The sequence below is a fragment of the Oncorhynchus gorbuscha genome, linkage group LG11 (assembly GCF_021184085.1).
Source record: "Oncorhynchus gorbuscha isolate QuinsamMale2020 ecotype Even-year linkage group LG11, OgorEven_v1.0, whole genome shotgun sequence".
In the NCBI taxonomy this organism is placed as follows: domain Eukaryota; kingdom Metazoa; phylum Chordata; class Actinopteri; order Salmoniformes; family Salmonidae; genus Oncorhynchus; species Oncorhynchus gorbuscha.
Genome location: NC_060183.1, coordinates 55,401,979 through 55,414,033, shown reverse-complemented (window position 1 = coordinate 55,414,033; position 12,055 = coordinate 55,401,979). Strand labels below are relative to the sequence as shown.

Genomic DNA, 12,055 nt, shown 5'->3' with positions numbered 1-12,055 from the left:
ACCCTCTCCACTCTCCTTTTGTCTGTCTCTGTATCCCCCCTCTCTCTTTCTCTCTGTATATGTATCCCTCCACACTGGCACAAACTGGTTGAATCAACATTGTTTCAACTTAATTTGTCCATCCAAAACATTGGATTTGAAAATATTGTCAATATAAACTGTTGTTTTGTGGGTGAAATTTCAACCACAGGATTATCTCATCATGGTAGCCAAATTTCAACGTAGACAAAACTTGTATAAAAATATGTTGAATATGTATCTTGAAAACAATGTCAGATCTTCAACATTATTTACGCTATCAAAAGAAGAAATAAAACCAATAGACTGGGCAGCACCTCCTATCTACAGCTACTCTTGGTCTCCCATCCAGGATTTTAACCAAGCCCTGCTTAGCTATGACATTTGTCACTGACACTTGCCAATGTGCTATCATGAGAATGATTGTTGAGAGATCTCCACTTAACAACTAAATGGATTCTCTGATGCTACTGAAGTCATTCCAAAGGGTTAACAGAGCAAATGAAATGTGACCATGCAGTACTTTCTCACTCATATCATCACAGATGCTGTTTAGGCCTCTATAGCATTTGCAAAGGCATCAACAGCTATTGTTTCAATTCAGCCCAGGATTCAACTAAGAATAGACAACACATAGACCCAGGGTTTCAAGCTCTGGTAGATTTCCAATGTAATGATATTTAGACATATTGAATTGTGTATGGTTGTCAAGGCAACCAAATAGCACCGTTTGAAAGAGATGTATTTTCTGCTCTGATGGTTCCATCTGTGACACTGTCTGACTTTAATTCCAGTTTGTCTACAAATTAATCATTTATATGTTGGACGTTTCCATCTCAACCAAAAAAATCTAAGTTAAAGACTTAAAAAGAAAAAACTGTACTTAAAGTGCATTTGAAGTTAGATTTGATTACCTTTGATTTTTGGTTGAGATGGAGACATGAATCCAACATATCAATCGTTCATTTTTAGACAAAGTGGAATTAAAGCCGGACTAAGCCAGTGGCTCAGATGGAATATCGAAGCAGGAGTTAAGCCTACATCTCCTTTTAATGTTGATATTTGGGTTCATTGTCAACCAAACACAATTCAATATTACTTTTGTAATATAGTAAATAGCCTAAAGTTAAGGCTATCTGCCAAACAAATTCATTAAAACTTTAAAACTTAAAATGATTAACATCCATGGCTACATTTTGAGGTTAGTAACGATACATGTTTTCCTATGTAATCATGTAAAGTGTGCATGTTCAAGATCACATGCATAGGTCATCGCAGGTCTGTGGAGATCCTCACAGTTGCTGTAATAATCTGTGCTTTCTCGCTCTCTGTGAGTGTGTGTGGGTTCATATGTTGGCTACTGTCTCTAACCTGTGTGTTGTTTATTCTGCCTCCTGCAGGAGAAAGAGAAGAAGTACATGCTCCAGGTGGACAATCTGAGGCTGAGGGATGTGGAGAAGAGCTTCATGTCCAGCAAGCAGATCTTTGCTCTGTTCAACACGGAGCAAAGGTACGTTCTGAAGTGGACATTTCATATTTTCATGTCAGATGTTCTAAGACCTCAAAGGTAGAGTAATTAAGCTCGATCTACACAACCGACGTAGCTTCAATGTACACAAAGTAGCAGCTCTCCACACAGACTGACCACACACGTTCTCCGTCATTCAAGGCAAGCACCCACACAATCCCCTCTTAATCCTACTCGCTTCCACAAGAATGTACGTAATACTACACACACACACACACACACACACACACACACACACACACACACACACACACACACACACACACACACACACACACACACACACACACACACACACACACACACACACACACACACACACACACACACACACACACACACACACACACATTCACCATGCTACCCTATAATCTGAAGGGCCACAAAGTATGTGAGGAGGGGGGGTTCCATAAGTAGGAATTTCATAAATTGGATAATTGTACATTTTTCAAACACCTGAAGCTGCTTTTCCTGCAATCTAGAGCCATAATCGTTATGCTAAAGACAACTTTATGAAATTGCTAGTATTATTACAGAGAAGAAAAAAAACATTTTCTTTTTATTATTTGTATTATTATATTTCGATGCCTCTGCACACACACTCAGAGTTGCCGCTGTGCATCCACAGAAATGTATATAAGGACTACCGTCAGCTGGAGTTGGCCTGCGAGAGTCAGGAGGAGATAGATGGGTGGAAGGCCTCCTTCCTTAGAGCTGGAGTGTATCCTGAACGGGTCACGGTATGACGCACACACACATTTAGTCAGTAACTCCACCAATCCAAAACATGTTGTTGATTGTGATGATGGTTTTCTCTCACAGCGCTAGTAGAGTCTGTCATGTCATGTTTAACACCATCTCTCTCTTCCTGTCCCTCTCTCTCTCCCTCTGTCATTCTTTTTCTCTGTATGTCCTTTGTGGCTGTTGGACCCAATAGGAGAAGGAGGGCAAGGTATGTGCTTTGTGTCATGATGTCCATTCCAACTCTTCACCCCTTTTACACAGTTTTCTAGAGCGTTGCTCAAGCTAGGATCTTAATTTGTTGCTGAGAATTCTCCTGCCCTGCAGGAAATTCTAACCTGTAGTGTATTTGCCATAACGAAAAATGCATCAACCCCTAATTTCCTGTTGCTGCAGGATTATTTTCCTGCTGTAGCAAACTGGCTCAAATTAAGATCCTACATCTGTAGTGTTGACAATTTAATTTGATACTGAACTCTGATTGGCTCTAATGATTTATACAGCGCTGTGCCTCCTCTCTCGTCTCGCCTCATTGGCTGTTTCTAATCAACAGCCCAGTCGTTCATCATTCGAACCAGGCCAGGAAGTTCAAATGTCACTCTCATCAGGGTTCTGCCATAGCTGTATAGTGCAACCATCTGATTGGAATTGGCTAAGCAAATACAGGAATTAGCATTGGGGCATGAGCCAAGAGAAAGTGGTAGAGAAAGGGACATGTTGTCTTCAATGGCTCCCCACAGTGATTTCACAGTCTACACAAACAGAGCTCCGTTTGCATTGCGTTCCAAAAATTCAGCCACACAAAAGTACATAGAACTACGTAGAGAGCTACACAAATTAAGCTCCGTCAGATCTGTTCGGGATCCGTTGCGGCGACTGTGTGGAGCCCTGGCTCAGTGGGAAGTTATTTATTTATACTGACCGTTTAAGAGTGTTATATAGTGGATGTTATTAATGATTTGTGATATTGAGGATTGTTTCACTACTTGTTGTGATTACAGAGCTCAGAGGTGTCATGCCCAAAGGGGGCACAGGGGCACTTAAAAAAAAAAGTACCTATACTGTATATATATTACATACAGTACCAGTCAAAAGTTTGGACAAACATACACATTCAAGGGTTTTTCTTTATTTTTTACTATTTTCTACATTGTAGAAATAACAAATATGGAATCATGTAATAAGCAAAAAAATGTTAGAACAAATCAAAATATATTTTATATTTGAGATTCTTCAAAGTAGCCACCCTTTGCCTTGATGACAGCTTTGCACACTTGCCATTTTCTCAACCAGCTTCACCTGGAATGCTTTTCAAACAGTCTTGAAGCAGTTCCCACATATGCTGAGAACTTGTTGGCTGTTTTTCCTTCACTCTGCGGTCCAAGGTTGACCGGGTTGAGGTCGGGTGACTGTGGAGGCCAGGTCATCTGATGCAGCACACAATCACTCTCCTTCTTGGTCAAATAGCCCTCACACAGCCTGGAGGTGTGTTGGGTCATTGTCCTGTTTAAAAGCAAATGATAGTCCCACTAACTGCAAACCAGATGAGATGGCGTATCACTGCAGAATGCTGTTGTAGCCATGCTGGTTAAGTGTGCCTTGAATTCTAAATAAATGACAGTGTCACCAGTAGTAGCAAACAGACAGCTCAAAAGGAAGGCTTGGATATATATTTGTTTTTACATAGAATTAAGCATAATGATTGTGCTTCGAGATTGAAGGAAGAAGCGGTTTCAATTATTTGAAAAAAGCTAAATTCTCCAGCTTATGGACCTAGCCCCCATCAAGAACCCCTCCTCTAGCCATCCTCACATACTTTGTGCTTCCTCAGATTTTTTGGGGTACATGAGCCCTGAGAGAGCTCCATCTTTCTCTCACCATATTTTTCTCTTTCTATTTCTCTTTCTCCCTCTCCTTTTGCATCTCCCTCTCCCCCCTTTCCCTCTTCCTCTCCCTGTCCACCTCTCTTCCCTGTCCTCTAACCCCCTCCTCCCTGGTGTTGTCCCCCAGCAGAGTGACAGTGGAGACGGAGAGAATGGCTCAGATAACCTCATGCACTCCATGGACCCCCAGCTGGAGAGGCAGGTGGAGACCATCCGCAACCTGGTGGACTCCTACATGGCCATCGTCAACAAGACCATCAGGGACCTCATGCCCAAGACCATCATGTATCTCATGATCAACAATGTGAGTCCCACTCCCCATTGGTCACTTCAGGCTAGTGGTGTCAAAGTAATCTTCTGGAGGGCCATCTGATTTTCAACATCGTCTTTTAATCTGTGTCTGATTGGTTTAGACTTCAGAAAGCAGCAGTCCTGTGGAACCTCTAGCCAATCAGCATCAATAATGGATCAAATAAGGGCTTGATTCAATCAGATCCGCTTTAGCCAACATCCGCATTGCGGTTGTTTTGATGGTGTCGGAGGTGGAACTGCGTTAGAGCTGTCAAATCCACAAGTAGTTCCCGGCATTACACCTAAAGTAGACATTGCCATTGGCTGAACAGTGGAATGTGAGACGGAATCTACAGCTCCATTATGATGATAGAAACCCTCATTATTTACTTTCATGATCTTTCAATTTGAGCATCATTATTTCTATAAAGCCTACACTTTCTCCTTCTGAACTTCGAACGCGAGTGGGACAAGTGTTGCTCCAACGCAGTACCACCTCCAACATCGCCAAAACGTCCACTATACGGGTGTCTGTTATTGCCAGTTGATCTGATTGAATAAGTGCAAAAAAGAAATAAAAACCTCTCTGTACCACCGCAACTCTTCCCCACTCTTTCACACAGACCAAGGAGTTCATCAACGCGGAGCTGCTGGCCAACCTGTACCACTCTGGGGACCAAAACAGCCTGATGGAGGAGTCCCAGGAGCAGGCCCATCACCGCGATGAGATGCTCCGCATGTACCATGCCCTGAAAGAGGCCCTGAACATCATCGGAGACATCAGCACCACCACCATCACTACTGCCATGCCGCCACCCGTAGACGACTCCTGGCTGAGGCCGGGTGGAAACAACTCTGGGGGCAGGTACGAATGAAGGGAGAGCAGGAGGGTGGGGAAATGGGGGAGAGGGATGGGAGGAGGTAAATTGCTCTGGGGGCAGGTACTATACAAATGGAGGGAGAGCAGGAGGGTGGGGAAATGGGGGAGAGGGATGGAAGGAGGTAAATTGCTCTGGGGGCAGGTACTATAGAAATGGAGGGAGAGCAGGAGGGTGGGGAAATGGGGGAGAGGGATGGAAGGAGGTAAATTGCTCTGGGGGCAGGTACTATACAAATGGAGGGAGAGCAGGAGGGTGGGAAAATGGGGGAGAGGGATGGAAGGAGGTAAATTGCTCTGGGGGCAGGTACTATACAAATGGAGGGAGAGCAGGGGTGGGGAAATGGGGGAGAGGGATGGAAGGAGGTAAATTGCTCTGGGGGCATGTACTGTATGAATGAAGGGAGAGCAGGAGGGTGGGAAAATGGGGGAGAGGGATGGAAGGAGGTAAATTGCTCTGGGGGCAGGTACTGTACGAATGAAGGGAGAGCAGGAGGGTGGGGAAATGGGGGAGAGGGATGGAAGGAGGTAAATTGCTCTGGGGGCAGGTACTGTACGAATGGAGGGAGAGCAGGAGGGTGGGAAAATGGGGGAGAGGGATGGAAGGAGGTAAATTGCTCTGGGGGCAGGTACTATACAAATGGAGGGAGAGCAGCAGGGTGGGGAAATGGGGGAGAGGGATGGAAGGAGGTAAATTGCTCTGGGGGCAGGTACTGTACAAATGGAGGGAGAGCAGGAGGGTGGGGAAATGGGGGAGAGGGATGGAAGGAGGTAAATTGCTCTGGGGGCAGGTACTGTACAAATGGAGGGAGAGCAGGAGGTTGGGGAAATGGGGGAGAGGGATGGAAGGAGGTAAATTGCTCTGGGGGCAGGTACTGTACAAATGGAGGGAGAGCAGGAGGGTGGGGAAATGGGGGAGAGGGATGGAAGGAGGTAAATTGCTCTGGGGGCATGTACTGTACGAATGAAGGGAGAGCAGGAGGGTGGGAAAATGGGGGAGAGGGATGGAAGGAGGTAAATTGCTCTGGGGGCAGGTACTGTACGAATGAAGGGAGAGCAGGAGGGTGGGGAAATGGGGGAGAGGGATGGAAGGAGGTAAATTGCTCTGGGGGCAGGTACTGTACAAATGGAGGGAGAGCAGGAGGGTGGGAAAATGGGGGAGAGGGATGGAAGGAGGTAAATTGCTCTGGGGGCAGGTACTGTACAAATGGAGGGAGAGCAGGAGGGTGGGAAAATGGGGGAGAGGGATGGAAGGAGGTAAATTGCTCTGGGGGCAGGTACTATACAAATGGAGGGAGAGCAGGAGGGTGGGGAAATGGAATAATAATAATATATGCCATATAGCAGGTGCTTTTATCCAAAGCGACTTAGTCATGCGTGCAGACATTTTCCATATGGATGGTGCCGGCAGGAATAAGGGGATGGAGGGGAGGGGAATAGGGGAGGAGGACTGGATGATCAGTAATGTTTTTTCTTACCCTGACCATGACACTCCTGAATGTTTCGTTACACTGTTGTTGTGGCCTCCCCTGCTGGTGTGTAAGAGAACTGACTGCCAATGCACTCACTCCCTCTCCCCTCCTCCCTGTCAGGTCTCCAGCTGCCAGTCCCACTCCAAACAGAAGGGCTCCCCCTGGTCCTCCTGGTCGCCCTGTCTCCCGTGGCTCAGCCCCTGGTCTCCCTCCTGGTCCCCCTGTCCCCTCTCGCCCGGGGGCCTCCCCGGATCCTTTTGGTGGGCCACCACCATCAGTCCCCTCCAGGCCTAACCGTGCACCCCCCGGTGTGCCCAGGTGAGTGGAATCAAACCAAAAGTTACGTCTCAATGCAAAAGTAACCAAGTCTATCAATGTATAACACTACAATAGGTCCTACAGGGAGACAGACACAAGCCAGTAAGGTTTTGTAAGTGATACTATGAGAATGTTGACAGTGGTCTTTGCTAGAATATATTATTTTGTAGTGGACACCTATCCTATATGCCACTCTCTTAGTCTTTCTAGTTTAGGAATTGTGTCTATTGTCTACTCTATCTCTCCATGTGGCAATAAACAGAGAAAGAGAAAGGGGAGAGTGGGGGGATAGAGAGAGAGACAGAGAATGCGAGCGAGAGGTGAGGGGAGTTTATTTTTCTTAAGTTCTCTGTTTAATTGCGTCCGCACTGCTAACGTTTGCCTTGTGTTTGCCTGTGGTTGTAAGCTCATGGACACTGTACTGGTCTGATGTGAACTCACGGTCAGGGCAGCAGCTTGCCTTAAGGAGGGAGACACACGCGTTGCCCGACTCTGCTCTCGTTCAAACATACCCTCAAACCTCCAAATAACGCTTACACAATGACTTTAAGCCATGTTGGAACCAATAACTCAAATTCTACCCCTAAATAATGTTCCAAATCTGATTGGTGAGAGCAGAGCCTTGTCATGTGACATGGGTCTCTCCTGCACTGTAACCTGTATGAGGTTGTTTGCACTCCTCTTTCTGTCCTCCTCATCCTATCTCCTTCACCACACCTCTATCCCACCGTTGATTATGGTTCCTCTTTCAGAATCACTATCAGTGACCAATGAGGACTAACGCTTCTGGTACGTTTGGTACTACTCACCATCGTCATCATCCTCTTCCTCATGCTGCTGTCTCTTAGATACCATGACCTCACTGCATGCCCCAATCCCTCTCTCCTTCTCTTTCATTTTTTTTCTGTGCACTCCCTAATGCCTCGTTTTAGCACTGCACAGACGAACACACATGAGCACACACAGCTCACAGTGTGTTAGTGTCACTGTGTGAGCTACGCTGGTTTTCTTATTGTCCACTGAAATCCTTGAAATGTTGTTCTCCTAGTTTGAGGTGTATGTTTCAGTTGGGATAGCTTTGTGTTGAAAAAAAGTCTGATGACTCCAATAGATACACAAACACACATACGCAGGCATACACAAACGCTCACGCACACACCTGACCAGAGCTACCCGTTAGGGGTCAGAAGTCAAAGGTGATGGGTTTGTATCAGTGTTGTGTGTTGCCTTTTGACATCTCACCCATCTCCAGCCTTGTCGTTTGGTTGTGTTTGTCCTGTATAGATGTCAACATAGGATTCAATAGAGGCTAGGGAAGCGGTCAAAAAGGCTATACTGTGGGTGGTAATAATGGATTGAAAAGGGTATGTAATGTCTATCCAACTAGCTATTCTGACAGTCATTATCTATGTTATGCTGCCACTCTGTCTCCTACAGTTGTAGTCTGCTTTTTAGCGTTTATGCTAACTAGCCCCTCCTTTGATAGTGAAGTAAAGATAGCATAGCCTTGATGATCATAGCAGAACGAATATGGAGATGATAAAATGTGTCATATATCCTTTGTAGCAATTATAATGACACATCTCTCACATGTAGATTGGGTTGAAAGAGGAGAATTTATGGGTGATAATTTAGTGGAGCTACACTGCCCTCTTCTGGGCCACAAAACAACTGCTTGTCACAAATGGAAATGTTATATTGCATATATATTCCCAGACAATCATTCATGAAGAGAATCAAATCTGCAGGAAATATTTGTATGTTAGCGTGTTAGCTGTTTTGTCTGGCTGTCGTCTCCCACATTGTCCCATGCAGCTGTGAATGTGTGTGTATATGCATGTGTGTGTTACCGGACCAGTGTGTGCCTCAGAGAGAGAGAGAGACTGCATAGAATGTAATGTTCAATAGGGGAGCTGAATGAGTAAGTATACTTGACTGTATGGTTTACAGTGACGTTGGGTCTCACGCCTGTGAGGGGAGTGATACCCAGCCAGAATGAAAGTCCTAACTTATCAATGTCTTCTTTTATATGCCTGTCTCTGTGTTTTGTCTGTGATTGTGTCTGTGTGTCTGTTCATCTGTGTGTACCCATGGTCCTCTTGGCAGCCGAAGACCCCCTCCCTCACCAACCCACTAAACTACTGAAGCCCCCCTCCCCTCCAACCCACCGCCTACCCCATGGCAGAGAAACCAAGGACTGCAGAGCAACCTACCTACCTAGACCTGACCTAGACCCTTCTTCCTTCTCTACTAAATGACACGGTCACGTCACACACACGTATAAACCCACACCATACACACACAAACACACTGTATACCTCCAATACACAGAAAGGCATTCACCCTCCACTGCATATAAAGGTCAATTGTTGATTAGCATTACAATACATTTACACCTGTAAGTAGTCACACACATAAAGGGGCAGGGATATGCAGCAAATATGGATGAGATAGTTAAGAATGCTGTGCTGAAATATGTGTCGTTTCTCACCCTCCCCTTCATATGAGTATTTCTCTTCCTCTCATATCTGAATGATTTCTTCTCTGATCATATTGGATTTGATAATGATATTTTTGTGCTGTGTTGATTCTTTATTCTATGTGTTGATTCTCTCTCGGGAGTAGATGCATTATCCATCTATCTAGCAAAGGGGAGCGGATCAGAAGGGATAACTGCATCTGAACAACAGAGTTATTTTTCTTGTCTTCTGCTATGATCGTCATGATCCATACTGGTCCCTAACGTCACAGGCTAGGACACACCTGCCATCGATGGGAAAGTAGGAAAAACATCTAGAGAAAATTACCAATACTGACTGTAATGTGTCAAGAGTGTAATGTGGTATCAATCTCACTGCACTTAGATTGTCTATTCTATTTATTCTGATACATTGATTAATGTGACCTTTTATATCTAATATCACAACAGTGACTCCTAGCCTCTGAGTTTGGGGAAATGTTCTCTCATTAGGTTTCATTCACTTGTTCATCCTTTGCTTAATCTGGCTTCATCATGTCCTCTTTTTCTATTTTCTTCCGCCTCTTTTCAATGAACAGCCGGCCATGCAAGGGTCGGCCCCTGCCTCCTGACAACTAGAAGTCCCCCTTTTTTGCCCCTCAGGGCCCCTGACCCCCCCACACCACTCAGCCCCTACACGGTGGATGGTGAATCCCCACTGTCCTACACACAAACACACAAATCAGAAACCTCAGCAACTCTCCAAAACAGCCTCCCTCTAAGCAAGGGAGGAGACGGGGAGTGAAAGAGAGAGAAGAAATCGCCAACCCCTCTATCTCCCTGTGTCTGTGTGCTACGCCCTTCTGTGGCCACTAGGCCTTGTGTCACTGTGAAGGCCCACTCTTATGTGTTGTGCTAACCATGATGATGTATTGTATTACTGTATCTGCATGCAATGACACAAGTTCAGGTGCTCAGACTAACTGTGATCTGGTGTAAACTCGTCCACAACCAGCTCCCCTAGGCACATGCAGCTTTCTGTGCTTCAACCTCTGTACCGATGCCACGGCTGCTGGGTAACTCAAAGGTCTCCCGCTAAAAACTGTGGCCCAACATTGAGCTAGAGTCGTCCGTCTCTCTCCTCCTCTCCCACTTGTCAATTAACCACTTCCCCACTAGTGAAAATCAGTACCATAGCGAGGCGGGATCTAAATTGAAAGTGCAATATGTTCATATTGGACAGCTTAATGAGAGCTGTCCACCAATCACACCAGACTCAGAGTAGATGCTCAGCCTGAGAGGAGGCGAGGAGACAGGCAAGGCCCAAAGGGTGTGTCTCAATACTGTTGAATTGCATCATTTCTCCTTTCCTCAGAAGGAAAGTGGAAAAATGTAAGTTGTGTTCAAGAATGATATTTTAAAGTGTTGACCCTGCCCAGGATTAGGTTTGACTCTCAAAGCATTTCCAAGACCACTGGCAGGAGAACCTCTGAGAAATATGTTGAATATCATTGGAACTGTGTAATGAGTTGGGGGATGGGGTGGCACTTTCAATTTTGGCATGATTTATCAGCTTTTTTCTTTCCTTTTTTCTTTCTTTCCTTTCTCAGTGGTCACGGGGGTGAGTGAGGACATCAGGTTTAAACCACTAACAACCCAATCAGTGATGGTCTATGCATAGAACCCTAAACAAACACACGCCTGTACAGTACACCTCTCCCCTCCCATGTTACTCATGCGTTCCCATTGCTGTGTGAGAGATGTGAGTGGACTCTGTGGTCTGTTGTATTATGACCCTGTTGGTGATAAAAGTACATGTTGAGCATGACAACGGTAAAACTACACTCATTAGCATACCCACAAACCCATCATAGTATCTATATTGTACTCAGTTCATACAAACCCTCCCCTCCACAAGACCCTGGAATCTCAGCAAAAGCAAATACATCACTAAAATGGTTGAATTATTATTTAAGAGTAAATAGGACATATCTTACATGTGTATATTGTGTGGTGCATCTTCTGGAAATTGTGCTTCCACTTGTCTACAGGTTGACAATGTATGAATACTGAATATTAAATTAGTATGAATAAGTGACTGAGTATGTGTACAATGAAACAAACTAAAACAACAAACTTGATAAGTGAAAGTTACATGATATCCCTGAAGGTTGTTTGATGAGTAGCATGTAGAGGAGAATAATTTGTCCCTTGTTTCTCGGTCTCTGTCTGGGGAGAGGAAACGAGAGTGCAGACTGGGCAGAGTGAATGTGTGTATTCTATCCCGCTGTGACAACGTTGTCCTGTATCTTACTGCTGTGGGTGGCATGAGTCTGTCCAACAGGCTGCGCTTCGTCAACCCATTAAAAGTCAGTGTACCAATATGGTCTGCTTGTCTTATTTTGTGGAAAAATCACAAATTGCACATTCAAAATAACATGCCTAATTTGTAGGGCATATTGAAGGTAG

At 45.0% G+C, this 12,055-nt stretch overlaps 1 protein-coding gene across 18 annotated transcripts in view; it reads left to right on the top strand.

The window, feature by feature from the left end:
- LOC124048953 (dynamin-1) overlaps positions 1-11,968 on the top strand; it is a 109,489-nt gene extending 97,521 nt beyond the window's left edge. For 8 of the 18 annotated variants that reach the window (XM_046370174.1, XM_046370170.1, XM_046370164.1 and 5 more), the window contains 8 exons: positions 1,419-1,528; positions 2,175-2,286; positions 2,484-2,498; positions 4,298-4,474; positions 5,085-5,326; positions 6,931-7,128; positions 7,391-7,448; positions 9,235-11,968. In XM_046370174.1, coding sequence (XP_046226130.1) covers positions 1,419-1,528; positions 2,175-2,286; positions 2,484-2,498; positions 4,298-4,474; positions 5,085-5,326; positions 6,931-7,128; positions 7,391-7,448; positions 9,235-9,273 — 951 coding nt within the window. In that variant the 3' untranslated portion in view covers positions 9,274-11,968. Of the gene's footprint in view, positions 1-1,418; positions 1,529-2,174; positions 2,287-2,483; positions 2,499-4,297; positions 4,475-5,084; positions 5,327-6,930; positions 7,129-7,390; positions 7,449-7,880; positions 7,918-9,234 lie in introns of all 18 variants that reach the window. The other 10 variants (XM_046370180.1, XM_046370181.1, XM_046370176.1 and 7 more) reach the window with 6 other exon arrangements.
- The last annotated feature ends 87 nt before the right edge of the window (positions 11,969-12,055 follow it).